The sequence below is a fragment of the Aspergillus ibericus genome (assembly GCF_003184845.1).
Source record: "Aspergillus ibericus CBS 121593 unplaced genomic scaffold BO80scaffold_46, whole genome shotgun sequence".
In the NCBI taxonomy this organism is placed as follows: Eukaryota; Fungi; Ascomycota; class Eurotiomycetes; order Eurotiales; family Aspergillaceae; genus Aspergillus; species Aspergillus ibericus.
The window spans coordinates 69,310-94,576 of record NW_020292144.1 but is presented as its reverse complement, the minus strand read 5'-3'; the positions used below and the strand labels follow the sequence as shown (position 1 = coordinate 94,576).

The following is a 25,267-nucleotide window of genomic DNA, read 5'->3' as shown; positions in this document are numbered from 1 at the left end:
AATGCCGGGGATTCCGATAGCAGTAGCGTGGCACCGCCGAGCGAGGATCCAGACAAATCATTACCATGGGTAGGTACTATGTACAGCTGACTCTGACTATCCGAGCTCCTACGGTTGGCTACCAGGTCTTGTGAAATACGAACCGTTTGCCTGGTAGACCCTGCGTGACTTCACCCCGGGTTATCATCTCAACGGAAATTTTCCGCTCAGTGAGATCCGCAAACCGCAGAACTACCACACGATGGTTGGCACATACCCATCGCCCATCGGCACATGACCCTGGTGGCGCGGCTTTGCAGGCTGTCCCTTCGACTTCAATGAGCTTTTCACCCACACATAAGGCTAGCATGGTCCCGCAGATGCCTTCGCGGCGTGGATGCAGCTGCATAAGTCGAAGTGCCCTTTGACGGGTCGCGGGTTCCCGACAACGTGCCGCAACTAGGAATAGACTCTCTGTAACAGTGCTTTCCAGACTAAAATGCCGCTTCGATCGGTGTGGAATCGGAACTGGTGCGCGTTTCAAGGAGCTGCCATGGTCTTCCAAGATCGCGCTAGCTAGCTCGACCATCTCTGTGTAGTCGTCGGTGAATTCATCATGAGCCAGCTCACCCTTGGCTGGGTCCAGACCCAGCATCACCTTAGCGTATAACCGCCGAAGGTACAAAGTTTTCAAGGGTTTATTGTCCGTATCATGAGGGGATGTGGCAAGATACTGGGCAAGCCTGGCATCCCATTGACGAAAGTCATCTTGACACTTCTCCATCCTAGCAAGCCTTTCCGCCCCAGCAAGATCAGTGCTGCCAGAAAAGAACTGTAGCATATTATTGACATGGACCTCCAGTGACTCGTGTGCCTCAGAGAGGGACGTGAAACAGATCTCGGTTGCAGGTAGAAGGAATCGTGTCTGGACCCAGGGAATGGCCATTTGTTGGAGCAAATAAAGGGGACGGGCCTGACTGTCGAGCTGAGCTAAAAGAATCACCAGCGCAGACATGTCCACGGATTCATGCTTCTTAGACCCAAGGCTCCAGTGATGGCATAACATCAACGCACTCCCAATATGGGTAAAAGCTTGCCAGTGAAAGCCCTGCAAGCTGGACAGGCAAACATATATGATGCAGGTCCCGAGAACGGTCATCTTGTCATGGTCAGTCAGGCATGGCTTTGAGATCAATTCCCTCAAGGACTGAATAGATTTCGTATGCTGGCTTAGTGCGAACTGAACCCTGTCACTACCATAAACCTGTACAGAAGTGATAGGCTCCCCGTCCTCGAGGAAATGCCGGTGTAGAGACGCTAGCGCAGCCATGGCATGCCACAGAGCCGGGTAGTGATGTGAGACCTGCAGCAACTTATAGGACCAGATTCCCGTGTCAAAGAAGCCCACCAGACTTGGGGTGGTAATGAGGCGGAAGTAGTTGAAGTATTCATTCTCCAATGGCTTGTGCCCGATGAGATCCCAGGGCGATAACATTTGTATCATGCCCTGTGTCTGGGCTGGTGTGGCCCCTGTTCGCCTACTGCGTCGCCAGGATGTCTGCTTGGTGCTCGGATCTTGGTAACCATCGCACTTTCTTCCTGTGGATGTGCATTTCTGGCAACTATAGATTTCTCCACGGGTTAGTGAAGACCAGACCTCTGAACCGGGTAGATCAGGAATCAGGGTAAATCTTGACCAAAGCTTCTACCCACCTCGGCTTGGACTCATCACACTTGACTCGGCGGATCCTATTAAGTCAGCTACATATCCTAACTGGCAACAAATTGCCTACCTGCAAGTGATGCAGCCAGTTTTGGACCTGGACCTCCACTGCTTCTGTCGTGGTTTACCAGATCTGTTCAGGCGCGAAGATAGCTCCCCAGCAGACGATGATGCCATTGGCTTTGAGGGTGAAGGAACGGCGACATCCAGCGTGTGTACTAGTAGTATTGGCAGTCAGGCGAAGCGACCAGTGAGCGACGATGAGAAGGAATCGGGGGTCAGACAACATTCAGACGTGGCGGCCAACGGTCACGTGGGGGGCCACCCGCGAGGCTGACAGCCCGCTAGTGGTTAGTGCTTACATCCCCCTTCATCCATAACATCCTTCCTGGATAGCTGTGCCGTCCTTTATGAGACTTTTCCATACACCAGTCCGTCTGGTGTCTATTGACTAACTAGTGCTTATGGAGACCTGAGGTTGGTCAAGCCCCTCCCAAGGCTATACATGAGATTTGTGCTAGCCAGCCGTCCATGAACCCATCCTGCAGGATATGTATAACCGAGCCACCCCCATGACTATCAAGAGCTTTCATAATCCAAGGTCATCTGTTGCCACTGTCGCATCCCAGCTGATTTGCCAGAGGCACCGTGGGCTGGAACATGGGTTTATTTTTGTATCGTACGTTTGTCCTGGAGAATATCACTTGGGCGATGCTAACCATCGTCCTGACACTAGTTAAATGTGTTGCGCCTACTCAACAAGCCCGTTTGTCTTATACCCAGTCTGTTATTTACCTAGCACATACGACCACAGGGTGTGGAGAACAGGGCTTCCCGTCCGCTCAGCCGTACTTAAGCCACACGCCGGGAGGTTAGTAGTTGGGTGGGTGACCACCAGCGAATCCCTTCTGTTGTATGTTTTTGTTTTTGTTGCAATTTTGAGTTAGCTCTACGGAATACGGAATATAAGCCCTAAAGAGGGTCTAATATGGTGGTACACACCATGTCAATCACCGATGTAGATATCGTCATAATGGGAGGCTAGGGTGATGTCCTTTTCTCCACACGACCAACATCTACTGTCCGTGTCATATCTGGGCATATCCTAATCAATAGCAGTTTCCTGTGATGGGATTAGTTCAGCTAACTCCAGTCTGAACAAATCCTTTCTTTAGTATGTTAGCGTGCAGCTAACACATAGAATTTTCAGTAATACCTTAGGTAAGCCCCGAGCTAGTGAATCGATATCATCATAAAACCTCTCTGCCTCTCAGCAACTAATCTGGAAACCTCGTTTGGGCCTGTGGTAGCGAAATCCATTGCAAATTCCTTCTGGTCAGGTGACTGGGATATAGTGACCACGCCTTTGTTTACCCTTTCCCCGCAAGTTGTATTGTTTAAACAAGGCTATTTACTGCTTCTCCCTGATCTACATCGCAACTACCCGACTCGCGCAGAATGATAACCTAAATGACGGAATTACTCTGCCTTGGCTGTTAAATTCCTTCCAACCTAGGATAAGTATACCTCAACCATGGGCCAGCAAATGCTTCTAGGAGTTTACTTCTTTCTTTCGCCGGATACCTTGTTAAAGGCTTCGATCTCCATGTATTCTTGACCTGCCCGCGTTTCTCTACTTCCCTCTGACTGGCTTCATTACCTGCATTTAGTGAGTTGTATGAAAGACAGAAACCATCATCTTCGGGTCCCTGAGACTGTGCGCGGCATACAGCTTCACTATGAATCTCCCATAGAATATGAATGACAATCCCCATGTTTTCCAGGTGATAGTCATTCAGGATCCAAACAAAGCAAAATATCGGATAGACCCTTAGCTTACGACGCTGAATCTCTCACAATCTCCCTTATTCACTACCCCTAAACACCGGAAGATTCCGGCTGTATATTCCCATACCCATAATCGTGTAGTTATATAAATAGCAACCCATACCAATTTAACCCTGTACCTGGCATTAAACACCACACCACCAAAATGGCTTCCCTCTCTTTACCCATCTTGACAAAACATCCCAGTACCCCCACCAACCAACCAGTGCCAGTACCGGATACTCCAAACCCACTAGTCAGCATCATCTGCACCGAAGAAACCATACAATCAGACGTAACCCCCCCACCCCTGTTTCCCCCATCAAACCACAACCAAACACTAACAACCCCCCCACTAACAATAGATCCTCACACAAATCCTGACGGAAGCCTACGCCAAAAATCCCACCGCACCACCTTCCCTCATCATCCTCTCCACCAACTCCACAACCACCATCCAACAACTCACCCCCGACTCCGCCACCCAACCGCCCCTGAAACCATTCACCTCCCCCTTCCTAGGCATGACCGAAACCAAGGTAGCGGAATTCATCGCCACCGCCTGTGCAGGGAGTGCCATCAGCAGTAAACTATTCTATATCGCGGATGATCGAACCGCCGCGACAGGAACCCTGCAGGCGGTGTTCATGTACTCGGATGATCATTGGAGTCGGGCGTCGTTTCCGATGGAGTGGGAGTTCGCGAATGTGGCGGCTGTTGGGGTGATGAGGGATCCGGAACGAGGCGGGGAGAAGCTTCTCTCGGTTATTTGGAAGGGGATTTATCGGGGTAAGCAGGGGGGGGAAGGGTGGGGTCGGTGAGGGCAATGGTGTGGTTATGGGGGTGGGGATTTGTTTGTCTATGTGTTTGTTTGTCTATAGATACTTCGTCTAGGATTGGTCCTTTAAGGAATGATTTGGGTTGTTACTAGTACTACTTATGTACACTGCCGGCATCGAGTTCTACTTCGGATTTGTTTCGTAAAACAGGATGCAAGGTACGTGAGCCCGATACTTGTATAGTTTAAGTAGAATCACTGACTCACCAATCTCGGGCACTTGTCAGGTATCGGATAAGCTCATTCTCTAGATAGTATGGAGTAGATACTCATCGAAATACCTCTTCCAGGTTCCGATAGTAGTATAAGTTGTGTGGTTCCAGTCCCACTCTCTCCCCTTGAGTCAACATAGTATATAAACTGAGAGCTACTAACTCCGTTCCCGCATCTCGGGGTTTCTCCCTCCCATTCCATAATTACGGAGGAGTGAAATATAGGAGTATCAGCAACGTAGGTCGTCCGAAATGAATTCCATTTCCACGGCTTTTCCGTTTCCAGTCTCCAACCCACCAATTCCAGGAACCACCACGGCTTCACTCTTTAGCCTCTAATTTGTCGCATTGTCATTAGCCGTCGTCCTGGGCTCGATTTATCGTGACTGACGAATTAGGCACTGCACACTTCACCCCTGTCAGTCACCTGAAGGGTAGAGATATAACGACAAGTAATATAATTCTCGGAGCAGCACCATCCCGTCGAGTCGAACTGAGATTGGTTTCGGTTGCATGCTTGGATAACTTGGGCTGCTGGGATGGGGGTGTGGGGCGAAGGTGGATGGATGTGGGAGTGAGGAGAAGAGACATAGTGTAGCTGTGGATTGTGTTCGATGTGCCACTTGAATCATATCAAGCTGAATATATAAGCGAGCTTTAATGACATAAATTATAGTACCCAAGTGGACATATCGTTGTAGTCGCCGGATTCCCCTTTCCGTGCTAAATTCCATCTGATATAATTGCGATCGCTCCAAGTCCTGTCTTTTTCATGTGCAGGATGGTACATCTCCCAATCGATCAGATAACTGGTAAGCCCATTGAATTAGTCTTGTCACTGGGAGCGAACACGGGATGACCATGCATCGCAAGATGATGTAGGTGAAAGAAAAAGACTGACCATTTCTTCCTTACTCTGTCCCAGAGCAGGTTCTGTAATCGACTATCTCGACTGATTACTCCGCAAGCAGTACATTCCCTGCCAGGAGGACCGAGTTAGGCTGGCTAACCTTTCGAGTGAAGAAAGGAAGTCACTTACAGCCACGACTTTTTGAAGGCCGCTCTGAGTTCATCTCGTTCACCTCGCTCCATGCGATTCCACACCGTGGAAACATCAACACCCGGAACCATCTCCATCACAACAAAGTGGATGTAACCGCCAGGTATCCATTGATCTTCGGTCTGTTTTCCCTGCATCCAGTCAATCAGAAACGGTGCGCTCGAGCATCCCGCTTTAGTTAGTATGGAAAGCGCCTCGACTTCCATCTCCCCTCTAGATGGTGTCTCTGAAACCGCCTGTTGAGCTCGAATCGATGCTCTCTTGCCTGCACTTCCCCACCATGGAATCCTGCACCTCATGTCATTCACTGATATGGTAATGAAAGGATCGGACAAACATACTGCATATGGATCTTGATTACTGCTGTTGGGGGGCCTTCTCCGGTGACCTTGGAGCCCACAAAAGCCGCCCGAGCTTCAGAAATAATCCCGCCTTCTTCATGATCGGCCTGGCCATAGATGTCTTCATGCTCCTGGATCTTTCTCTCAAGCTTCCAAGTAGACCCTGCCGGGAAAGCAAGTTCTAAGCCGATGTAGTCATCATCGTCGAACCAAGTGATGTATGAAGGGATGATCATGATGGCTATCTCAGCTGTCTTGATCTCTCAAGGCGGGGGCCCAAAATCTTCAAGATCGGAAATGGGAGAGGAATGATTTACGAAGTAGGGAGACAAGTGAGTGGACAGGAGCGGAGAGCAGAGCCGGTCAGCAGATGTACCACGGGCGGTAAATAAGACGGTATAGCAGGCGGTAAGATGGGCGGCACTGCAGGCGAGTCATTCGTCTTGGCGAATCATACCCGGGCGCTTGGAGAGGTGACATTGTGGTCGCCTTTCCAACTAGATGATTGCTTGGCCGAAGCGCCGTCTATTTTTGGGTCAGGAGTCTGGAAGCATTCCTGATGCATGACTTCTAGTGGCTATGGCCATACAGATGCGTATGCAGGGCATAGGGCTCGCGCTACGGATAGCACCAGGTGCACGGCGGAGAAGCATCGCAGACCCCGCAAGGCTGAAACATGTTTTGCGTAAGTGGAGGAGCTCGGCTATATTACTCGATATTAGTTGAATACCAGTGTCTGCCTGGCAGGATCATACTGGGATTCTTCCCGGTACATGCTCGATTGAAGTAGCCGCGTGCGCGATGTCGGAACTGCTACAGCCCGGCATGATACCCAGGTTGGTAAATCTACCCCTCAACAGACTCTAGCCGGTACACCACTAACCATTTCAACCCCAGGACATAACGTAAGCAACCCTGATGTTGCTCAGCGCGTAGCGTTTAGCAAATCATATAGATGTATGAGATCTGACCCGACCTGAGTTGTCGCTTTCCGGGGACCCAGCATCGGAATCCTGAGCATACGACAGCCACTCATGAGGCAGTACACCTTGTCATCCTATGAATAGCTAAAATTGGTTCGCAAGCATCTTATCCTAGAAGTGAGTGAGTGCGAGGATCGATGGTGACAGCCGCTGTGGTTGGGCGCCAGACGAACCAATACGATATCTAAAACTGGCAGAGAAGCGAGGAGAGTGACGGATTATCTTAGCGCCCTAGATATCGCCTGGGACGCGGCCTCAAGATAAATGCAGCTCGGCACCAAGTCACTGCATGTGGTTGGCTTTGCTGGCTGGTTCTTGTGCCGCTCGGGAGAATCAGGCTATGGAAGGATCGCTGAGATCCCTCTTCATCATGCTAGTGGATAGATTAACGCCCAAGGTGAATCATGGTACATGACTGCGGCTGTGTCCCTGATAGTCCGTTTCAGCTTGATCCAAGCTGAGCAGCCTTGCCCACCAGAACGAATACAAATGCCTTCATGCATTCCCTGCATCTTTACCTGAATATCTCTTTTGCATTCATGTTGATTTCTAGTTCCTCAATTGACTTTTTGTGATCTGTATTGTCTCAATTTTTTCGATTTTATTCATACTCATTTCTTTATACACCTTCCAAGATGGCCACAGAGCTCAAAGCCCAGGACCTCACTTGCGCGCGGATGCCAAACTTGAAAGTCGGTTATTCAACGACCTCCTCCCATTCCACGCACAATCTCGAATTCAGGGCCAGTCTTGTGCACTGGAATACCTTTGAACGCGAGGTTCGCCGGGTGTTTGATGGCGTTCGCTGGGACGCACAAACGGAGATACTTGCATATGCTCCGCCATCAAATGGTGGCGGAACTGGCCCGAACCACACGTTGAATGAACAGCTCTTCTGTGGAGACGAGCATAGCACCGTGGCACGTTTTACTCAAAACGTTTGCCATGTCATGACATCTGTGCTCCAATCTCTCGGTTGCCGGGCGCGGTTCGGAGATTTCAAAACCTGCAGTGATACCACTATCAGCAACAAGGTCCCCGATTTTGTTCTCCTTGGTGACCGTGGCAGCCTCAGAGTTGTTCAGGAAGCAAAAACTCCGTGAGTGCATACCCTGGACGACTTTCCACGGCAAGAAGACCGTAGGAATTGTTTCGGTATGTGTTCGCTGAGTCTCATTTCCATGGTGTTCTTCATCTCTCCGGGGTTCCCAGCTCTTGTTAATGCGTACCACTATGTAGGGCAAATCTCTCGGTACATGTTCATCTCCCGGGCGAAATACGGCTTTCTCACGACATATGACCAAGCGATCTTCTTCAACCAAGCACCACACCCCCACGAGGGAAAGGCAGACAAGCACTGGGCACTTTGGCATTCAAATGTAATTGAACATAGAACCTCGTCTACCAAGGTGGCCCCCCAGAGTGATTTCACTGCCTACCGAGGCAAGGTGTCACTCCGGGAATACTTTCTCTTCCTCGGCATCAAGACATTCAGTGACTCTCTAAGAAGCGCAAACCCGATGAAAGAGGACAGTTGGGTTGGCTCCCTAAGCAAGCGAAAGTATAATGACTCAGATTACATCTCTCCGCCCGGCTCTTCTAGCTCTTCCGACTCTTCTTCGGGAGGCGCATCAGACACCGAAAGAGGGCGGCCAAGACCACAGCCGGCTCTTTCGGTCTCAGGTCGAAGCCAACCGTCGCAGTCCCCTCCGCCTCCAGTTCAACCGACTCTTCCAGGATCGCAGGGTCGGAGCCAGCCGTCACGGACCCCTCAGCCTCCGGTAGAACCTGCTCACTCAGCAACAAGTCGAAATCAGCCATCCCGAACCCCCCAGCCTCCGGCACAGCCTACCCTTTCAACAACAAGCCGAAGCCAGCAAACCCGATCCTCCCAGCCTCCTCCGCAACCTCAGACGCAGTCCCGGACCATGCCAACTACGCGATCTCAATCCCGGGCGATGAAGGAGCTAGAGGACCGTACAAGGGCCCTGGGTATATCAGATTCACGCCAGACGCGACCCGCGCAGGCCTCAACTCGTGACATTGTCACGGTGTACCATAACGGGACGACTTATTATTACATCGAGGGGGTCGACAGTATGCGGTGCAATTATATCAAGACGGAGACTGCTTTTACTTTATGCAGGGTAATGTTCGACGGTACGCAAAGTACGAGGGTAAGAGATGAATGTTGATCCTTCATCCAATGAGCTTGATATCACGTGCGGTTAAAGTATACACTTGGTGGTTTTTTGTTTCCCTGTTCTGCAACTTTGCTGCGTTCGCTGTAATGTTCTTGAATATGCTGTCAGTTCTGCTGTTTTTGGAATTGCTTATATACATGTATATCATGCTTTTCTGTGGGATAAACTCGATGATTATTGTAATGCATTGTATTTCGAAAGTGAAGTCTCTGGTCGATTTCTTATGTATGCTTTGGATAAAGTAACCACAGAGCAGCCATGCCAGGGTATCCATGCTCTTGCGCTACCCTACCACTTCCCGGCTCTATTCTATATAGTCTTAATTAATTGTGTGCCTTTCCCACACATCCCCAGCCAAAGGCGCACCGCGACGGCGATTGCCCTCATCAAGCTTCTAACAACCCCATATACCACCTATCCACAGCACACAGCTCACTCCCACTCTAAATCCTTACACTCCCTCGGCTCCTCATAAAACACCCCTCCCAGGCGCACAATAACCCCACACCTCTCCTGCATACTAAGCGCATTCCGAAGCATACATCCCAGCCCTTCCCTCCTCGCCCTCCACCCCCCTATCCTCAACACCCAAACCCCTCCACCTTCCGACCACCCAACCACCAGCACATCGCGATCCAAATCCATCAAACTCAACTCCCAATCCACTTCACATCCCCACCGCCGAGCCCCCAGCATCCGCATCTTCGCGCAGAACGCATCCTCCTCCTCGTCATTCTTCCGCTCCGTAAACGTCCTCTTGAACCGATCCACGCCGAGGAATTCCAACATCACCCCATCGCATGAAAGCGCGTAGATCCCTCCCGTGCGGGGGTAGCCTAGGACAGTGGTAGTTTGGGCTCTGGTGAAAAAGCTTCGGCGGTAGAGTCGTCGGGTGATGATGGTTGTTTCTTCGTGGAAGGGCTCGGGATCGGTGAGTGGGGGGTCGTGGTATATGGGGGGTTGAGGGGTGGGTGGGGATGGGGATGGGGGTGGTCGTGATAGGAAGGGTGTGAGCTGGTCAATGATGTACATTATTGGGCGGTTGGTGATGATGAAGATAATGGCGCCGGCGATGGCGAGTTTGAGGAACATTTCTGATGTTGGGGTTGTTGGTGGGTGGTTGGATGGATGCGGGGAAAGATATATATTCTTGAGGAGGATTCAGGCAGCAGGATTATGGATAGGAAAGATTGATTGATTGATATACATTTCGAGTGAAGGTTATTGATGGAGGTAAGGATAACACAATTCTAGAAACATAAATCGATTTCTAGTCGTAGCAGCGAAGCAATGGTGGCACATTGGGGGTGAGAGGAGTGGTGTTTGTGGTGGGTGAGCGGGTGGGCAAGCTGGCTTATAAATTAGTAAAAAGAATGAAAAATAACCACACCCAGCATGTTAGCTCAGGGGAAGAGCGCCGGGCTCATAACCCGGAGGTCCCTGGATCGAAACCAGGACATGCTATGTCTATCTTTTTCTTTTTTCCCTTCTCATGTTTCTATTTACTTTTCAATGCCTTTTCTACCACTGTCTCACCCCCCTCCCCCTTTTCTCTTTTTCCTTTCCTTTCCCTTCCTTTTCTTCTTTTTCTCACCTCTTCCTTCCCGTGCGACCTACATTACTTCTGAGTTGCCAAGACCCGTATACCACCATTGCGCATCCTAGCAGCCTCCAGGCTCGCAATTATCACTCTGGACTTATCAACCTCGGTACCACTCCGTATGGTCCTAGAAAAGGTAACTTTTTCCTGATAAAACACCTACCGATAATTTTCATTCAGAATTCCATAACCTCGATCAGCTCTCCCTGGATTTGCGGAGCCCTTGAATCCAAGCAAACATCACACTGCAATGTTCCCACATCGATTCTCCACATCGATACTCCACATCATGTAATATGCCATTTCTAAAGCTGCCAAATTACTCGCTTCCTGCAGTACTAAATACACGGCTGAGTGCCAAGGATGATCAGCTACCGGCGCATTTTCCTGCTCGGACTACAGCGGGGATGATAATAGTGTTGGTCCTCTCCTGACCGGATGATCCGGGCGGCGATACTTGTCCTTTCAATATTGGTAGATAGATACAAAACTAAAAGGGTTGCGTGTCATCCGTGATGGGTTCGACTGTGGTTCTGGTGCCATGTAGTGTATCGGAAGACTTGTTTTCGGTAGTAGAATAAACCATGTTCCTGCTAACTCTTCCTAGAGTAGATCTCAACCAACTTGATGTTTTGAAGGTGATACTGGATCAGCTGGTAGCTGGTAGCCGTGTCTCCGAGGACAGTCATGGCACCTGTGTCTAACCATTGCATTTCCGATCGTGCTGGTCACTCCTAGTATTTGTGTTGCTGGAATTGGAGTTTGACTGGATGAACTTGGTCGGTATACGAAAATGGGAACTCCTGTCAGATGATAAGTAGGTGTGGCCCTTGTTCCAAGAGTGCTTGGATGAAGCAGAGGGAACTGTGAATATGAAATTCTGCCATCTTTATGGTTCCTAGATAGGAAGGCGGGGATGGGACTGCACGCCAGCATTACAAACAACACGCCCACATAAGAATTAGAGCAACAAGTCAACTTCTCAAAACACTGTAGGGCTGAAACAAATTGGTATGATCAACGGACGAAGTGAAAGGAAAACGACCAGGACAAGCGGACTGAGATTCAGGCGAGATCTTGGGACAGCAGATATTGCTCAAGCATTCAAATCGTTCTGCGAGCAAAGTGGTATGGCCCTTGTGTATCTTCATCATTAGAAAGAGTACTGACCCTTCACTCTGGGCAGAATAACACCTGAAGTCCCCTGAGAAGTTCGGCCGTATCTTCACCATTACCTTGGCGTGAAGACTTCCGGTCACCACGGCGTGACATGAACACCTGACAATTACCATTCACTATACCCCTTCCCCTTTGAGCAACACCAAGCACTTCAGCCACGATAGCCTTAGCTTACTACCTACCCTTCCTCCTCTTCTTCTAACATCATCGCCTGCCCACAACTCCATCTAAAGACATTACAACATACCAAATGGACCAAATGTCGTTCCAGCCGACAAAGAAGCGATCTGGAGGACCGCGCCTCCAAGAAGATGAAGATAGCGGTCAACCTGCGAAGAAAGCATAGAAGATCAAACACAGGCACAAAATTGATGATGATAACAATTCAAGTTACCGAGGAAAGTCTGATAGACTATCGGTCCTTCGTATTCTACCCTTTGTCCTCCACAACCGTGGTGCTGCAAAACACGAAGACCTCTTCCACGCGAACGGTTTTGCATTGACGGAGACGAAGTCACTCAGTCCCATGTGTACAACGACCGCGAAACAGTCGTTCTCAAGCCAAAGCTGAGCAATTCTTTCTTCAGTTTGGCCAGTACCAGTGGCAGAATGATTCCCGATAACCGTTGCATTCTGATGCACAAAAACCAGTCCCGACGAGGTCTACTCGCGGCTTGCGCCGGTTCCCTTACCAAATTCAAGGACAGCATGGAGAAACAAGCGCATGCGATGGCTATCAGGCTGGGGAAGTATCAGCGTGACTGTTTGAAATGGGAATATAAACTAGCCAAAGCGGTTGGCTTTTTTCATGAAGATAAGGTGGATAGAGCCTACAGAGGCTTCCTGGTAGCGCTCACGGAACAGCCCGTCTGGCTTCTCGATGATACCGCCAATGGTGCTGCCATTGGTGCAGCTGAGCCTTGCTGGACCGAAGAGCTGATCGGCTTTGCCTTCCCGTGGAAGCCGAAGAAACTGAAGCTCGTTTTACAGAATCTTCAAACCGTTATTGCCAACCTTGACGAGGAGGATGGACATGCTGCTGGCACAATAAAAATACAGGGTGTAAAAAGTATAAAAACATACAACAGAAGGGATTCGCTGGTGGTCACCCACCCAACTACTAACCTCCCGGCGTGTGGCTTAAGTACGGCTGAGCGGACGGGAAGCCCTGTTCTCCACACCCTGTGGTCGTATGTACTAGGCTCTTCATTGTATCAAGCTATATGCCGCCCTTTTTAATCAACACAGGAATAAATGTACGCTCATTTTGGATGGAAAGCTCTATCCGCCGCAACACACTTTTCAATACGTAACGGTTCGTGCGCCGGCCATTGATCTTCATATCATGGTAGCTGAGCCAGGCCTGGAGTATGTGCATCATCGGTATGCCACGAAGCAACAGGAAAGGGTTGGGTGTTGTAGTGATACTTCATCAATAGGCATAGTTTCGAGGTTTTTCGACAGAGTTTGAGGCGCAGGTAGAGAACCACAAGGTGATCATCCACTGTATCAAGTCAGATCAACTGGCTTCCTTCAGGATCCAGACCTTGCTCATTTGATCCCGATACAACTCATGGGGACTAATCAACTCACGCCGGTTCGCTGTTGGGGATTATGTGTGGTAGTTGTAACAGTGTGACCCATTTCCCTTTCGACTGGTTATCCAGGCTATTCATTTGACATCATGGTGTTGGTGCTCATGAGGTTCGACGGTTCTCCATTAGTCTTCGGAGTTCCTGGTCAACCACTGTGTGATTCAACTACAATTTCTCTGCTGTGAGGCAGACGGAACTGGTCACCTCCGAATGCCATTTTTGCTGTAATTGATGTTAGGCATGGATCTGGTTGGAATTGATTTTTGGATTGTTGATTGAGTTGGAAATCATTCTGACGGACAGCAGCCCTACCCGTACATATATCATAAGTGCATCATGAATCGCAGGGTCAGCTTCGGGATATTTTTTCCAACCATACCCCACTGCACAACCCATGAGCAGATAATACCTCAATAAGTAGTATATAAAACAGCCCAGTAACTTATTAGCCAACCCGCGTAGTGCCACTACACCGCACCTGGCATCCTTCATTATTCAACCTCAGGAGATGAATGCGTCAATTAGTAGGAATGAACATCCTCGAAGAATCAATATAGTTCATTTCTACTAAGAATCTAGCACATACGACCACAGGGTGTGGAGAACAGGGCTTCCCGTCCGCTCAGCCGTACTTAAGCCATACGCCGGGAGGTTAGTAGTTGGGTGGGTGACCACCAGCGAATCCCTTCTGTTGTATGTTTTTGTTTTTTGTTGCATATATTTGCAGCCTACAAATACATACATACTGAGAAAGAGAACGTCGCTCGTGGGATCTGCTGTTCCCTAAGCTGCGGCATCTACAGCGTGCTGGTGCCCTTTTATCGCTGAGTGGCCTTTGCGGGATAGTCCTAGTACCTGATTTATAGTACATTAGTTGGATACTAGCAATATTTGGTGATCTATTGCTGCGTTATGGTAGGTAGCATGTCTTTGTCTTCATAGGAAATGCTCACTTGCCTAAGGATGAGATCTTGCTTGCTTAGCCCCGGCTCGTACCTTGTAGTTTGTTTTCCTCGGCTTGGCCTGTTTGCCTTCCAAATGCCACTCTATTATCATAAAATCAGTAACTGAATACTCATCAACCACTCGATGAAGTTGTCATTGAGTCCGGCTACCGATGAGATTCACAAATCCGGCGGGTTTTGTAGCACAGACTATATTTCACTAGATACTCGATACGATCGTAGATAGATATCGCAGGTAGAACTCCTGATCAGGTTACCTTTTTTAGCGCGATGTACCAATTTGTACGTACCACCCAGAACCCTCCTGAAGTGCTAGTATGGCTGCTTTCCAGTGGGGAATTCTCCTATACAGCCAGGCACCATGTGCTATAGCCTCAGGCTCCCTCAATTTTAGGCTAAAGATGCAAAGCCAAAGTATTGGACAGTCCCTTACCAGCCCCACACATTTAGAGCAAATCCCTCATGCACCTCAACTGCTCCACAGCTGGCCCGTGCGGGAAGATACCTGGCCCGTGCACAGGACATTAAGCGCTAGACGCCATATAATTGGTCCAAGTTTGCCCCACCTGTAGTCTTGCTGTGGAGCATATACCACCCTGGTCTGTGCTCACCTGGCCCACAGTGTAAAAGGATACTATTGGTCAACTCACTCCACTATGCACTTTTAGAGCGAATTCCATATGCACCTCAACCTCTTGGCATTTCACCTGGCCCGTGCACAGTGAGCTGGAGGGGGCAAGGATCTGATTGATGAGATTTACCCACCTGGGATTTTAGAGCGAATGCTTCATGCACGGTGACATTTAGTGGCTCTGGGATGGTCTGTGTGTTTGATGTGCATAGACAGTGCATATAGTGGGTGTGTTCGTGTGGTGGGGGGTTGGTTAGATGGCTTGAGCTGGAGTGGGCTGGTGAATAAGGGTCTCTTTGGGGGATCTTGGGGTTACTCGAGCATGGGGTGTGAGGAAGTCAGTATTGGCTGCATGGGCTACTGGGAGGAAGAGTGAGTAGCAACCGACCGGAGCTGCGTGGACGGTGTATTCTGCTGGTACTTACCGCTTCGGTCATAGTCATGGTTGTCTAGGGCAGTACCGAGTAGGATATGTACAATGGAGAGGGTGTGGGCTACTCTGCGCGGGTCTGCTATTGTCCTGGAGTTGGAGCCTGGGCTGGGCGCTTTCCGACGGGACCTGAGAGGGCTCTGCCAGTGCTCGGGCTTAATAGTCGGGACAGTTGAGGTATGTTCTCGGTCGGTCATGTTTGGAAACGAGAGGGATTGTGATAAGGGACCAGAAGGAAGGGGAAATTTGAGATAGTCGAGGGGAATCGGGGAGGTGAGGTGGCAGGCCACTGTTTACGAGGGACAGGCGACTTGTATAGACATGTAACGAATACTACCTTATCTGGGCTAGCTAGGTGAAGCCCAATGCACGTGACATATGATCAGCATTTAGAGCCATCCCTTCGGAAGCATACACCCTGCGCAGGCCAGGCCAGTAGGTGTATGGTCAGATTTTAGAGCCATTCATTCGGAAGCATGTAGCCTACGCACAGACCAAGTGGGAAAGGCACTAATGCACCTCTGGGAGAAACTGCTTTAAATCTGCAGAATGGGGACAGCTGTCCAATAGTATCTGTTTGTCTAAGCGTGGTTGGAGTGCACGGACTGTGATAATGGTGGATCTGCTATGGACACTAATGCATGATGCTCTAAATATATCTACTTGCTTTATTGGCACTAGCTGGGATTGTTATCAGTGTGGGGCGGGATAAGGCTCGGCTAGGGGTTATCTGATGCAAGGCATCACTGAGCAGGTCTTCTGGTGTTGGGGAAGTCAGCTTCTTATACATTAGGGTATTAGTCCACCCTGTGCAAATGGCCATTGATTGTGTTGATATATTCGATTTCGGTCGCTCATTATACCCAAGAGAATACCACCTGGCTACAGGGAGTTCGATACCTTTAAGGAAGCGGCAAAGCCGTGGTGTGTTTACCACTAGCGAACAAAGTTCTCACTGAAATCGCTTATTATTCAGCGATCGTGGAGCAGCACTGCCACATGCTGTAGGGTGGTAGACTCTCAATCCCATGCGTTATGATGATGTCGGTTCCATTACGGCTTCATGCCGGAAAAATGGTCCTTTGTCGTTATATATATCCGTCGCGGATTGGTCCTTAACCACAGCCATTGAGAGAGATGTACTGAAAGATACTAATTTCCAGCCATAAGAGTATATAAGGCTGTCAGAAGTCAAAATATCTATGACAAAGCACCTAGAAGCCTCCTGCTGAATAAGGGGCAGTCGTGGGGCAATATCTGTGTAACCCATATCCGAGTCAATCGTTTCGTCGAACTTATTTGCCTTTTGGAGTATAGATCAGCTTTTCAAGCCTCAGACATCAATCCGGCCGGGTAGTTCAATGGTAGAATGCTAGTTTCCGGTACTAGTGGTTGCGTGTTCGAGTCACGCCTCGGTCGAAGCTCATATTTTTTCGACACGTTTTTGTCTCCACCGGGAATTTAGTGGGCAGGGACGGCTGGATGTCAAATGAAACTCATGATTAAATGGAGCCTGTTTGTATTAGAATCAGGAGGAACCACACTGTTACACTGATCGCCGGGAGTAAGAGTAACATAAGATGTCAAGAACCACGTAGACCAAAAGGAATATGTCCCTTCTTAGCCTCGGGCGTAGAAGGTAGAAATATGGCATGTCTCAACATAAGATGTCATCAGCGAGAGCATGAGGCTTCAATGCGGTTGTTTTAACTGTTTTTCTGTTTTTGTTGTGTCTAGAGCAAGTTATTATTATAGCCCACGTTCTTCCAGAGGCACGAGAATTAGTTATATGAAGGACCACTGCTCTTTGAAGGCTTGATGAAATCTGATTTTATGTATGACGACGAGAGGCCGCCAATGCCCGAACAGGGAGGAGTGTCGGTGGCTGTCAGAATATGGCTAGTATCGGTTGTCGCTCGCTGGAACTTGAAGCAACCTCACAGAACTCAGAATGTCCGACCCGACCTTTCGCAACCACAGCAGCGAGCAGGCGAAGAAATACACCGAAGCCCGTGGATCATACAAATCAAAGCTCATCGAACTTGTACTTCGTCACCATGGAGGAACTGGTGGGAAGTTTGACACCCTGCTAGATGTCGGCTGTGGCCCAGGTAACGCGACTCGCGACCTGGCTCTGTCATTCAATGGGTCAGATGATCCGGATTGCCCAGGACCTAGGAGGTCTGACCATGACCAAGCAGCCGGTCTCAATCACGTCACATCTGCAGAGAATTGTGTCAGCGTCCCGAGCCCGAGAATGGCGTCGACCTGGCAGCAAGCCCCTTCAAACTCCCACGACAGACGACGGTGTCTAATTAGAGTATCAGGCCCACTGGCTCTCATGCTCGAGTTCTGGGCAGAAGCAGCCAAGGTGGTCAAGCCTGGTGGAACAGTAGCTTTATGGACTTCGGCCTCGTTTTTCTGCCGTGAATGGAATGTTCCTCCTTCTCATTCAAGATTACTTGATAATTAGATTCCGCAACTCCCAATGCGGAAGAAGTCCAAAAAGCGCTGTTCCGCCTGGAGCTCGATGCTCTTGGGCTATATGAACTCCCGCCGAATCGGCTCTCCCGGGATATGTACGACAACCTGCTGATGCCCTGGGATGTTGAGCCTGCAGTATCGTGTTTCCCACAAGGGGACTTTGTTCGCCACGAGTGGGACAGGGACGGAGTTTTGACGAATGGCGGAGATTGCTTCTTTGGTGAAGGAGATTATACGCTGCGGGAGCCGGAGGAGGGCTTCGATACAGCCAGCATGATGACATGATGGAGGAAGGATAACCCGCATCTCGTGGGTACGGATGAGGATTGTGTGAGGGTTGCTATGAGAGAGGTCTGAGGGGCCAGTGGCTTGGATGTGGATGGGAAGCTGCAGGCAGGGTCTGCAACGGTTTTGCCGTTGTTAAAGCGGAGATGATGACTTAGCACTACGGCAAAGAAGTCAGTGAAATGTAGAGATGCTTGTTGTCTTTTGGGGAGAACATCCACTTACCTCAACGTCTCACCTGTACGCAGCAAAAGTAGGGGGGATGACACGAGGAATGGTGAAGTCGGAGTGACGGCGGATAAAGATGTCTCTGCCTTAGGCCTAACAATCACCTGCTCTTTTCCCCCCTGAAAATCTTGGATTGGCAGTCTCCTGCTCTTAGATCCCGCTGGGATTTCCTCTGCAATCTATATCTACCAGAGGCATGATGAAGCTTGAATATCTTTTAAACAAGAGATTCCGCAGCATAGATCTTCTCTGAGTGAGTCTTCTCATTCATCTTGTTAAACATCCAGTTTTTTGATGAAGCGATGTCTAAATCTGTCAACTGAGTTTTGCATCTGATTGATGTAAGCAAGCACCCGGCCGCAGAGAACGTCACGAGAATTCCACTGATCTTCTTTGCTCATTATAATACCGATGAATATAGCTATTAATTATACACGATAAAGCGATGAAGCCCCAGCAGTCGAGAATTCTATAGCTGCGATTGCTTCACAATATCACTCCGTTCAATAAACCGGATCTCCGGCGAGCCGAGTTCCGAGCGCCTCCGGAGACGGAGCTTAGATCCGTAAGACATACATAGTACGGAGTACTTAAGACCAAAGGACACCTAATGATGGACACCATAACTAACAACTCTTTACCAAGTCAGTTGTGATACCAAACGCACCATCGGTGGCAACTCTGCGAACATGTCAACCAACGCTTCGGATAGAAGACGGGTTATTCTCGGTCTCATGACACTCGGTCCCGACGCAACATATGGCGCACGCATAACTTCCCTTGACGACTTTGGAAAGTGCCTCAACCTGTTCCAAGAGAAAGGTTATCAGGAAATTGACACGGCTCGTCTCTACGATCATGGCCGCCAGGAAGCCTTTACTCGTCAGGCAGGGTGGAAAGAACGGGGTCTGTCCGTTGCAACGAAATGGTATCCTATTGGCGCGGGATCCCACCAGCCTGAGGTGCTGGAGACGAAATTGAACGAGTCACTACAAGAACTGGGCACGGATTCTATTGACCTTTTCTATCTTCATGGACCTGACCGGACGACTCCCTACGCCGATACGCTCCAGGCTCTTGATAGACTGCACCGCCAAGGAAAATTCAAGCGACTTGGTCTCAGCAATTTCTCTGCTTTCGAGGTTGCTGAGATTGTGACAATCTGCAATGAACGGGGCTGGATCAGGCCGACTGTGTACCAGGCAGTGTACAACGCGATCAGTATGACCCCCGACAAATTGTTTTTACTCTTCTAATCATTTGTCTCTTTAGCCCGAAGCATCGAAGATGAACTTGTGCCATGCTGCCGGCGGTATGGAATCGATATTGTTGTGTTCAATCCCCTGGCAGGTGGGTTTTTCTCTGGCAAGTACAAGTCTACCGATCTGCCCACCGAGGGTCGGTTCAGTAATCAGAACCAATTGATGGGCCAAATGTACCGTGACCGATACTTCAAATCGAGTGTCTTTAGTGCACTGGAACTATTGGAGCCCATTGTGCTTAAGCACGGGCTTACTATGGTCGAAGTCGCCCTGCGTTGGTGCATTCATCACTCCGCGCTGAGGGTTACTGATGGCAATGATGGTATCATCACGGGCTTTAGTAGCCTTGGTCAGTTGCAGAATAACCTTAGTGACCTGGAAAAGGGTCCTTTGCCAGCGGAGGTGGTTGACGCCCTTGACCAGGCATGGTATCTGGTCAAGGCAGATGCCACTAAATTCTGGCATGGAAATCTGGAATACACATACAACACACAAGAAGCACTCTTTGGCAAGAAAAACTGATATGCTGTGGCTAGATCATTAGATATGGAATGGAAATAGAAGGCTTGGAGCGGGCAAATTGCCTGCACATTGATAAATTCATGTACAAAGCTAATAGTATCTATCAATACATTCGATCTCATTATCTCAGTATCCCTATTTTGCAAAATTCATGGTTGTGGCCTACGGCCCCATGAATAACGATTCACTGGACAGATTATAAGAGGTCCACCTAATAGCTCAAATATTAGGCTTTGCTACACGGTATATTGGCTTTGAGCCATTCACAGCAGTGAATTCATTCTCAAAGTGTTGCTAGGGCGATTGTAATGCAGCACAACACACGTTTGTCAACGCCGTGCCACAACCAACTCTTTTCTTTCCCACCCCTCTCCTCGCCGATCTTGTCACACCTGGGATAATCTTCCCCCGGTTATCTCAAAGCCCATTATATTATCTTCCCTGTGACTGTTTTCCTCAGTTATCCACAAGCCACACAACGATGAACACCCAACCTACCCTCAGAGATGAGATCACTATCTCGCCTACTAGCGATCTCAACGTCGTTGTCAACGGGTTTATGCAAACAACTGAAGACAACGTTATTATACTATTCTCCCATTCTACAACGATGAAAGTGGAGCGCGCCAAGCTGAACAGCGCAAGCGAGTATTTCCAAGCCATGTTCCGCCGCGCCCGCTGGACCGAGTCCAAGTCCCAAACCATCACCCTAGAAGATGACAATATCAAGGCCATGGAACTCTTGTTTCGTAAAATCCATGGCACGATGTCAAGCATGACAGACAAGCGAGTCACTGTCGCAGAATGGTGGCACCTGGTCATGGCGTGTGACAAATACGACATCGATCCCAAAAGTCTGGGGGAATTGTTCCAAGGCTGGCATAAGGCTTCCAAGGTCAAGGAAGAGTACCAAAAGCCCCTTCTCAAGTTTGAGGCGGAGGTTGCCTTTCCTTGCTATGCTTTTGACACCGCCGAGGCCTTCAAAGAGGTTACCAAGAAGCTGGTGTATGCGAGTACTGGACATATCGTGGAGAGCAATCCTACGAATATCGGACAGATGCACTTGCCTCCTCGAGTGATGCGTGAGTACGGCCTTCTCTATGATATTGCAATACTAATACCAGACTCAGAACAGCTGAACGCGGCACGAGGTCGACTCCGGAACATCCTGCACAAAGGCCTCTTTGAAAGAATCGGAGAGATTGTCAAGCACGGAAACTGTTCCTGCAAGGAGACCACGGTGTTCGACTACCTCCGAGAGCTTTCCAGAATCAAAGTATGGCCCTTGGAAGACTCTTTGAGAGATATGAGCATCGACGAGATCATTGAGCACCTCTGGCGCTTCGACTCGGCCCGGATGCGCCAATATCGAGGCACGTCTTCTGATAATCGTAGTGGGGAACAGTGGTGTTCATGCAGATTCAGCTGGCATTTAGTGGTCCAGTCCGCTGCGAGTCGCGTCTCTGAGTACTTTGATGGGCTTTGTCTTGATTGTATGGATAGCTCTAAGAACCTGCGCGATGGGGGGAATAAGGATGATGACTATTGGCACTACCACGAGAAGTTTAAGAGATTTGATGCCAAATGTCGGGTCGATCATGGCCAACCTACTTGGTACTTTAGTTTTATGGGCCGGCGAGAGAAGAAGGGCTTGATTGCGGATTAGTTTTCACTGGGTTTGGTCTGCGTCATTGGCGGCCATCACGACGTTTGATTGTCCCTTACCGTTGTACTCTAGGTATCACAAAGGATCTAAGATTAATATTAAATGGCAGATGTGGATCCAAAGATCCTCGAAGGCCCTCGATAATATAGTAAAATTGTTTATATCAGGATATCTGTGGATGCTGATGTCCACCTACTGTATCACAACATCAAATCACGTTTGCACTATGGCCGCTAATGACGCCCGTAGGCCTCGACCCGGATCTTCTCCGGTTGTCTCCATCCCAACACCATCCTCCAAATCACACAACCTCGAGCTGTATCAAACAACCTACTACTCCGGCCATCAACTTCATCATCAAAATGCAGTCCTCCAGACTGCCCCTTCATCCAGCCAATATCACCACTAGCAGCGACAGCGGCACCGACGTAACACCAGCAACATACCGAATCCCCCCACCAACAGACTCCGATTCGACACCACAAAAGACCTCCTCAAATTCATCCAAAACAAACTCGAATCTTTCGAAAAAGAAAACCTAGCCCAGTACATCCAAATAACCAGCTTCAAGCCAACGGACCTCATAGCTTTGGACAATGAGCGACAAAGAAAGCACACCCTTCCATCCCTTCCCAATACATTCTTCAAAAACAAGGAATGCTTAATAATAAAACTTACAGACGAGGCCCACGAAAGTCTATCTAGATTTATCTTCAACATGATACAACACCGCCTCGGGGTTTTCAATCTCTCAGAGAAAGAGCTCCGACCGCAAGGGACGACCAGGAAAGAGATGGTCCACGGAAGTGTATACAAAACCGCAAATGAGAGCTGGATACCAACAACCACGCGCAATCGGGACGATTATCCTTCCCTCGTCGTGGAGATCGGCGTGCTTGAGAGCTATGAGCGGCTCAAGACCGACGCACGTATATGGCTTGACGCCTCGGACAAACGCACTCGGATTGTTCTTCTGGTGGTTCTTGACCTAGAGAAATTGGAAATTAGAATTGAGCGTTGGGAGAGGGCGATGGTACAGCGTAGGATTGTTACGCGATCTGTTACTGCGCGGATGGGAGGCCCGGCGCGATGCATCCAACGTATTATACTCACTCGTGTGGGCCCTGGAAATGTAACGGTCACGGGAGCGCCCCTTGTTCTTCCGCTGGCGACTATTTTCGATGGGGATGGCATCCCTCCGCTTTCTTCTGATGTCGATGTGGATAACGAGCTCTCATTCAGTGCACAGATGCTTGAACAGATGGCTATTCGGTATTTTGCGGCTTTTTGATTCAAGATGATAAGGGGGTTTATGCTTAAAGGATTGTCGCGGAGGTAATGTTGCGTGGAATATTGTTACTCTGATCTATGGAGACATTCACTCATATCAAGGCCGTCCCTAGGTACGTTTCCAGGAATGAGGTCCCTACCTCACAGCTCAGCTATCGACCAAAGTCTAAGATTCCAAGTCGCCAGGCACAGAACACGCATCTCTTATGACCTTGGCCACGCGGCCCGATCCCCATAGTGGCCGTCGCACAACATCGAATGGGATTGGTTAATCTAGGGAGTTGTTACGTACACCTAGGAATAATATTTAATCTTGAGGTGAGTGTTTCTCATTGCATTCCTCTATCAAGCGTTTTAAAACAAACACAGTATTTGATTAAGACCTACGGCCTGAATATAGGGAGAGTTCTGGGTTAGACGGCAGGTCTCAAGCTGTCTTTAGGGGGGTCTGGCCCTATTCCCTCCCAGTCATCGCTGATCTAGCTGGAACGGTGTGCGCAGGCAATATCGGCCGGAAGCTTCGGGAAATTCAAGATAAGTCTTAAGTTGTACATCGATCAGAAGCCAACACTTCCCAGAGAGACGTAACCAAGAGTTGGTTTGCGCTGACCAGCCCTGCACGTGAAGTACTACTAATATACTGTTTTCCGTACTTCAAGGGCCCTGGGTGGGATTTATTTATTACCGGTTGTATGTAAGAAGTCCCTTCAAATGGTGTTTGCGAAAGAGTCCAAGTTTATGTAAAGCACTAAATAAAGGTATAAAAAGCTCGTCGAGCACAACCCAACGAAAGAAACCATCATCTAATCCAAGAACATCAGGTTACCATTATTGTTGGTAATCCTCTCATCCAACCGAATCCAAGATCGATTCCATCCCCCATTTCCATCGTTCAACTCCGCCTCCAAAACCCGACCCCCATCCACCAACCGCACATTTCTCGCCGACGCCGCAAAGTTTCCATTCCTCGCCCACTTAAACTCCCCCCAGCTATTCGACAACACACTATTCAACGGAAGACACGAAAGCTGCAACTCACCCGAGACGCGACCACACGCAGCCACCAAATCATGATGACTCTCGAGCCGAATATCCCTCGACGAAGAGGAAAAGTTACCGCGCATCGGCGGGCTATGGTGCGGAGGGGGTCTATGATGCATTTGCATTCTGTGCTGCTCCTCCATACGGTGTCGTTCTTCCATCCGGCGCTGCTCCTCCATGCGGTATTGTTCCTCCATCCGACGACGTTCCTCCATCTGCCGACGCTCCTCTTCTTCACGCTCCTTCTTCTCCTTGTGCTTCTTGAAGCCGTCTTCGGCGACCGATCCGAGCATCGCGCCACCGATGGTGCCCAGAATCCCGTGGTTGGCTTTGTGACCTGCGAAACCGCCGGCCGCGCCACCGGCGAGAGCGCCCATTAGGCCCTTGTCGCCCTCACCGGCTGCGGCGGGGTCGGTGGACTCCGGGGAGTAAGGAGGGGGCTGTTGGTGGGAACCGTAGCCTTCTTGCTGGGGGTAGGGTCGGGGCTCGGGGCCGGACTGGTCGTATTGGGGGTAGGGTGGGCGGCCGCCGTTGTGGGGTGGGTATTCGGGGTTCTGGTTCTGGTTCTGGTAGTTCGGGTGAGGCGAGGAGACGCCCGAGTGGGGCTGCTGGTATGGGCTGTAGGGGCGGTTGTAGCCTCCGCCCTGGGGCGGGTAGGGAGACGCAGCGCCATAGCGGTCCTGGCCGTTCTCGACGGAGGGAGGATAGGAGCCGTAGCCGGTGGAGCTGGGGGTGTTGATGGCGGGGGAGGACCAGGGGGAGGCGTTCTGTTGACGCTGGTCGTTGGAGCCACCACCGAAGTATTCTTGAGCGGCCATCGTGTGCTGGTGTTGATTCGTGAAAACTGCCAAGGGAGGTGAAGATGAGGAAAAGCAAAGAAGTTGGGACTTGGGACTGGGAGAGGGGACTTCTTAAGCTGACA

At 49.6% G+C, this 25,267-nt stretch overlaps 10 protein-coding genes and 2 non-coding genes across 12 annotated transcripts, besides 3 other annotated features; 8 read left to right on the top strand and 4 right to left on the bottom strand.

The window, feature by feature from the left end:
• Nucleotides 1-118: 118 nt before the first annotated feature.
• Nucleotides 119-1,879, bottom strand: BO80DRAFT_458270 (Zn(II)2Cys6 transcription factor; the record flags this gene model as incomplete). Its single annotated transcript, XM_025722269.1, has 4 exons — nucleotides 119-1,087; nucleotides 1,244-1,601; nucleotides 1,693-1,728; nucleotides 1,773-1,879. 4 exons carry the CDS (start codon nucleotides 1,877-1,879, stop codon nucleotides 119-121), a joined length of 1,470 nt encoding a protein of 489 aa, XP_025571631.1.
• A 1,816-nt stretch (nucleotides 1,880-3,695) lies between these two features.
• On the top strand, nucleotides 3,696-4,350 carry BO80DRAFT_448477 (uncharacterized protein; the record flags this gene model as incomplete). Its single annotated transcript, XM_025721672.1, has 2 exons — nucleotides 3,696-3,824; nucleotides 3,895-4,350. 2 exons carry the CDS (start codon nucleotides 3,696-3,698, stop codon nucleotides 4,348-4,350), a joined length of 585 nt encoding a protein of 194 aa, XP_025571630.1.
• Nucleotides 4,351-4,779: 429 nt separating this feature from the next.
• BO80DRAFT_496372 (uncharacterized protein) lies at nucleotides 4,780-6,318 on the bottom strand. The gene is made up of 4 exons (XM_025724017.1): nucleotides 5,981-6,318; nucleotides 5,619-5,927; nucleotides 5,481-5,558; nucleotides 4,780-5,388 (listed from the first exon to the last, which is right to left on the bottom strand). Exons 1-4 carry the CDS (start codon nucleotides 6,214-6,216, stop codon nucleotides 5,250-5,252), a joined length of 762 nt encoding a protein of 253 aa, XP_025571629.1. The 5' UTR covers nucleotides 6,217-6,318; the 3' UTR covers nucleotides 4,780-5,249.
• A 1,280-nt stretch (nucleotides 6,319-7,598) lies between these two features.
• On the top strand, nucleotides 7,599-9,114 carry BO80DRAFT_504827 (uncharacterized protein; the record flags this gene model as incomplete). The annotated part of the gene is made up of 4 exons (XM_025724448.1): nucleotides 7,599-8,062; nucleotides 8,108-8,118; nucleotides 8,203-9,060; nucleotides 9,110-9,114. 4 exons carry the CDS (start codon nucleotides 7,599-7,601, stop codon nucleotides 9,112-9,114), a joined length of 1,338 nt encoding a protein of 445 aa, XP_025571628.1.
• A 265-nt stretch (nucleotides 9,115-9,379) lies between these two features.
• On the bottom strand, nucleotides 9,380-10,264 carry BO80DRAFT_193815 (uncharacterized protein). The gene has a single exon (XM_025714137.1). The coding sequence runs from the start codon at nucleotides 10,257-10,259 to the stop codon at nucleotides 9,600-9,602; it is 660 nt and encodes a 219-aa protein (XP_025571627.1). The 5' UTR covers nucleotides 10,260-10,264; the 3' UTR covers nucleotides 9,380-9,599.
• A 295-nt stretch (nucleotides 10,265-10,559) lies between these two features.
• BO80DRAFT_t259 lies at nucleotides 10,560-10,631 on the top strand. Its single transcript has one exon. It is a non-coding gene; the product is annotated as a tRNA-Met (tRNA).
• A 1,924-nt stretch (nucleotides 10,632-12,555) lies between these two features.
• Nucleotides 12,556-13,136: a sequence feature (Protein overlapping with rRNA (BO80DRAFT_437869, RAK97298.1) was converted to a misc_feature.).
• Nucleotides 13,137-13,194: 58 nt separating this feature from the next.
• Nucleotides 13,195-13,314: a sequence feature (Protein overlapping with rRNA (BO80DRAFT_437869, RAK97298.1) was converted to a misc_feature.).
• Nucleotides 13,315-13,385: 71 nt separating this feature from the next.
• Nucleotides 13,386-13,428: a sequence feature (Protein overlapping with rRNA (BO80DRAFT_437869, RAK97298.1) was converted to a misc_feature.).
• A 3,486-nt stretch (nucleotides 13,429-16,914) lies between these two features.
• BO80DRAFT_t260 lies at nucleotides 16,915-16,986 on the top strand. The gene has a single exon. It is a non-coding gene; the product is annotated as a tRNA-Arg (tRNA).
• Nucleotides 16,987-17,262: 276 nt separating this feature from the next.
• BO80DRAFT_458268 (uncharacterized protein) lies at nucleotides 17,263-18,336 on the top strand (the record flags this gene model as incomplete). Its single annotated transcript, XM_025722268.1, has 3 exons — nucleotides 17,263-17,267; nucleotides 17,500-17,993; nucleotides 18,041-18,336. 3 exons carry the CDS (start codon nucleotides 17,263-17,265, stop codon nucleotides 18,334-18,336), a joined length of 795 nt encoding a protein of 264 aa, XP_025571625.1.
• Nucleotides 18,337-19,199: 863 nt separating this feature from the next.
• BO80DRAFT_389914 (aldo/keto reductase family protein) lies at nucleotides 19,200-20,392 on the top strand. The gene is made up of 2 exons (XM_025717132.1): nucleotides 19,200-19,785; nucleotides 19,837-20,392. The coding sequence occupies exons 1-2, from the start codon at nucleotides 19,254-19,256 to the stop codon at nucleotides 20,346-20,348; spliced, it is 1,044 nt and encodes a 347-aa protein (XP_025571624.1). The 5' UTR covers nucleotides 19,200-19,253; the 3' UTR covers nucleotides 20,349-20,392.
• Nucleotides 20,393-20,907: 515 nt separating this feature from the next.
• On the top strand, nucleotides 20,908-22,014 carry BO80DRAFT_364335 (uncharacterized protein; the record flags this gene model as incomplete). Its single annotated transcript, XM_025716146.1, has 2 exons — nucleotides 20,908-21,430; nucleotides 21,479-22,014. 2 exons carry the CDS (start codon nucleotides 20,908-20,910, stop codon nucleotides 22,012-22,014), a joined length of 1,059 nt encoding a protein of 352 aa, XP_025571623.1.
• A 630-nt stretch (nucleotides 22,015-22,644) lies between these two features.
• Nucleotides 22,645-23,766, top strand: BO80DRAFT_193778 (uncharacterized protein). Its single transcript, XM_025714136.1, has 3 exons — nucleotides 22,645-23,349; nucleotides 23,491-23,622; nucleotides 23,705-23,766. The coding sequence occupies exon 1, from the start codon at nucleotides 22,733-22,735 to the stop codon at nucleotides 23,303-23,305; it is 573 nt and encodes a 190-aa protein (XP_025571622.1). The 5' UTR covers nucleotides 22,645-22,732; the 3' UTR covers nucleotides 23,306-23,349; nucleotides 23,491-23,622; nucleotides 23,705-23,766.
• A 190-nt stretch (nucleotides 23,767-23,956) lies between these two features.
• Nucleotides 23,957-25,185, bottom strand: BO80DRAFT_428314 (putative glutamine-serine-proline rich protein). Its single transcript, XM_025720226.1, has one exon. It carries the CDS (start codon nucleotides 25,161-25,163, stop codon nucleotides 24,108-24,110), a length of 1,056 nt encoding a protein of 351 aa, XP_025571621.1. The 5' UTR covers nucleotides 25,164-25,185; the 3' UTR covers nucleotides 23,957-24,107.
• Nucleotides 25,186-25,267: the final 82 nt, after the last annotated feature.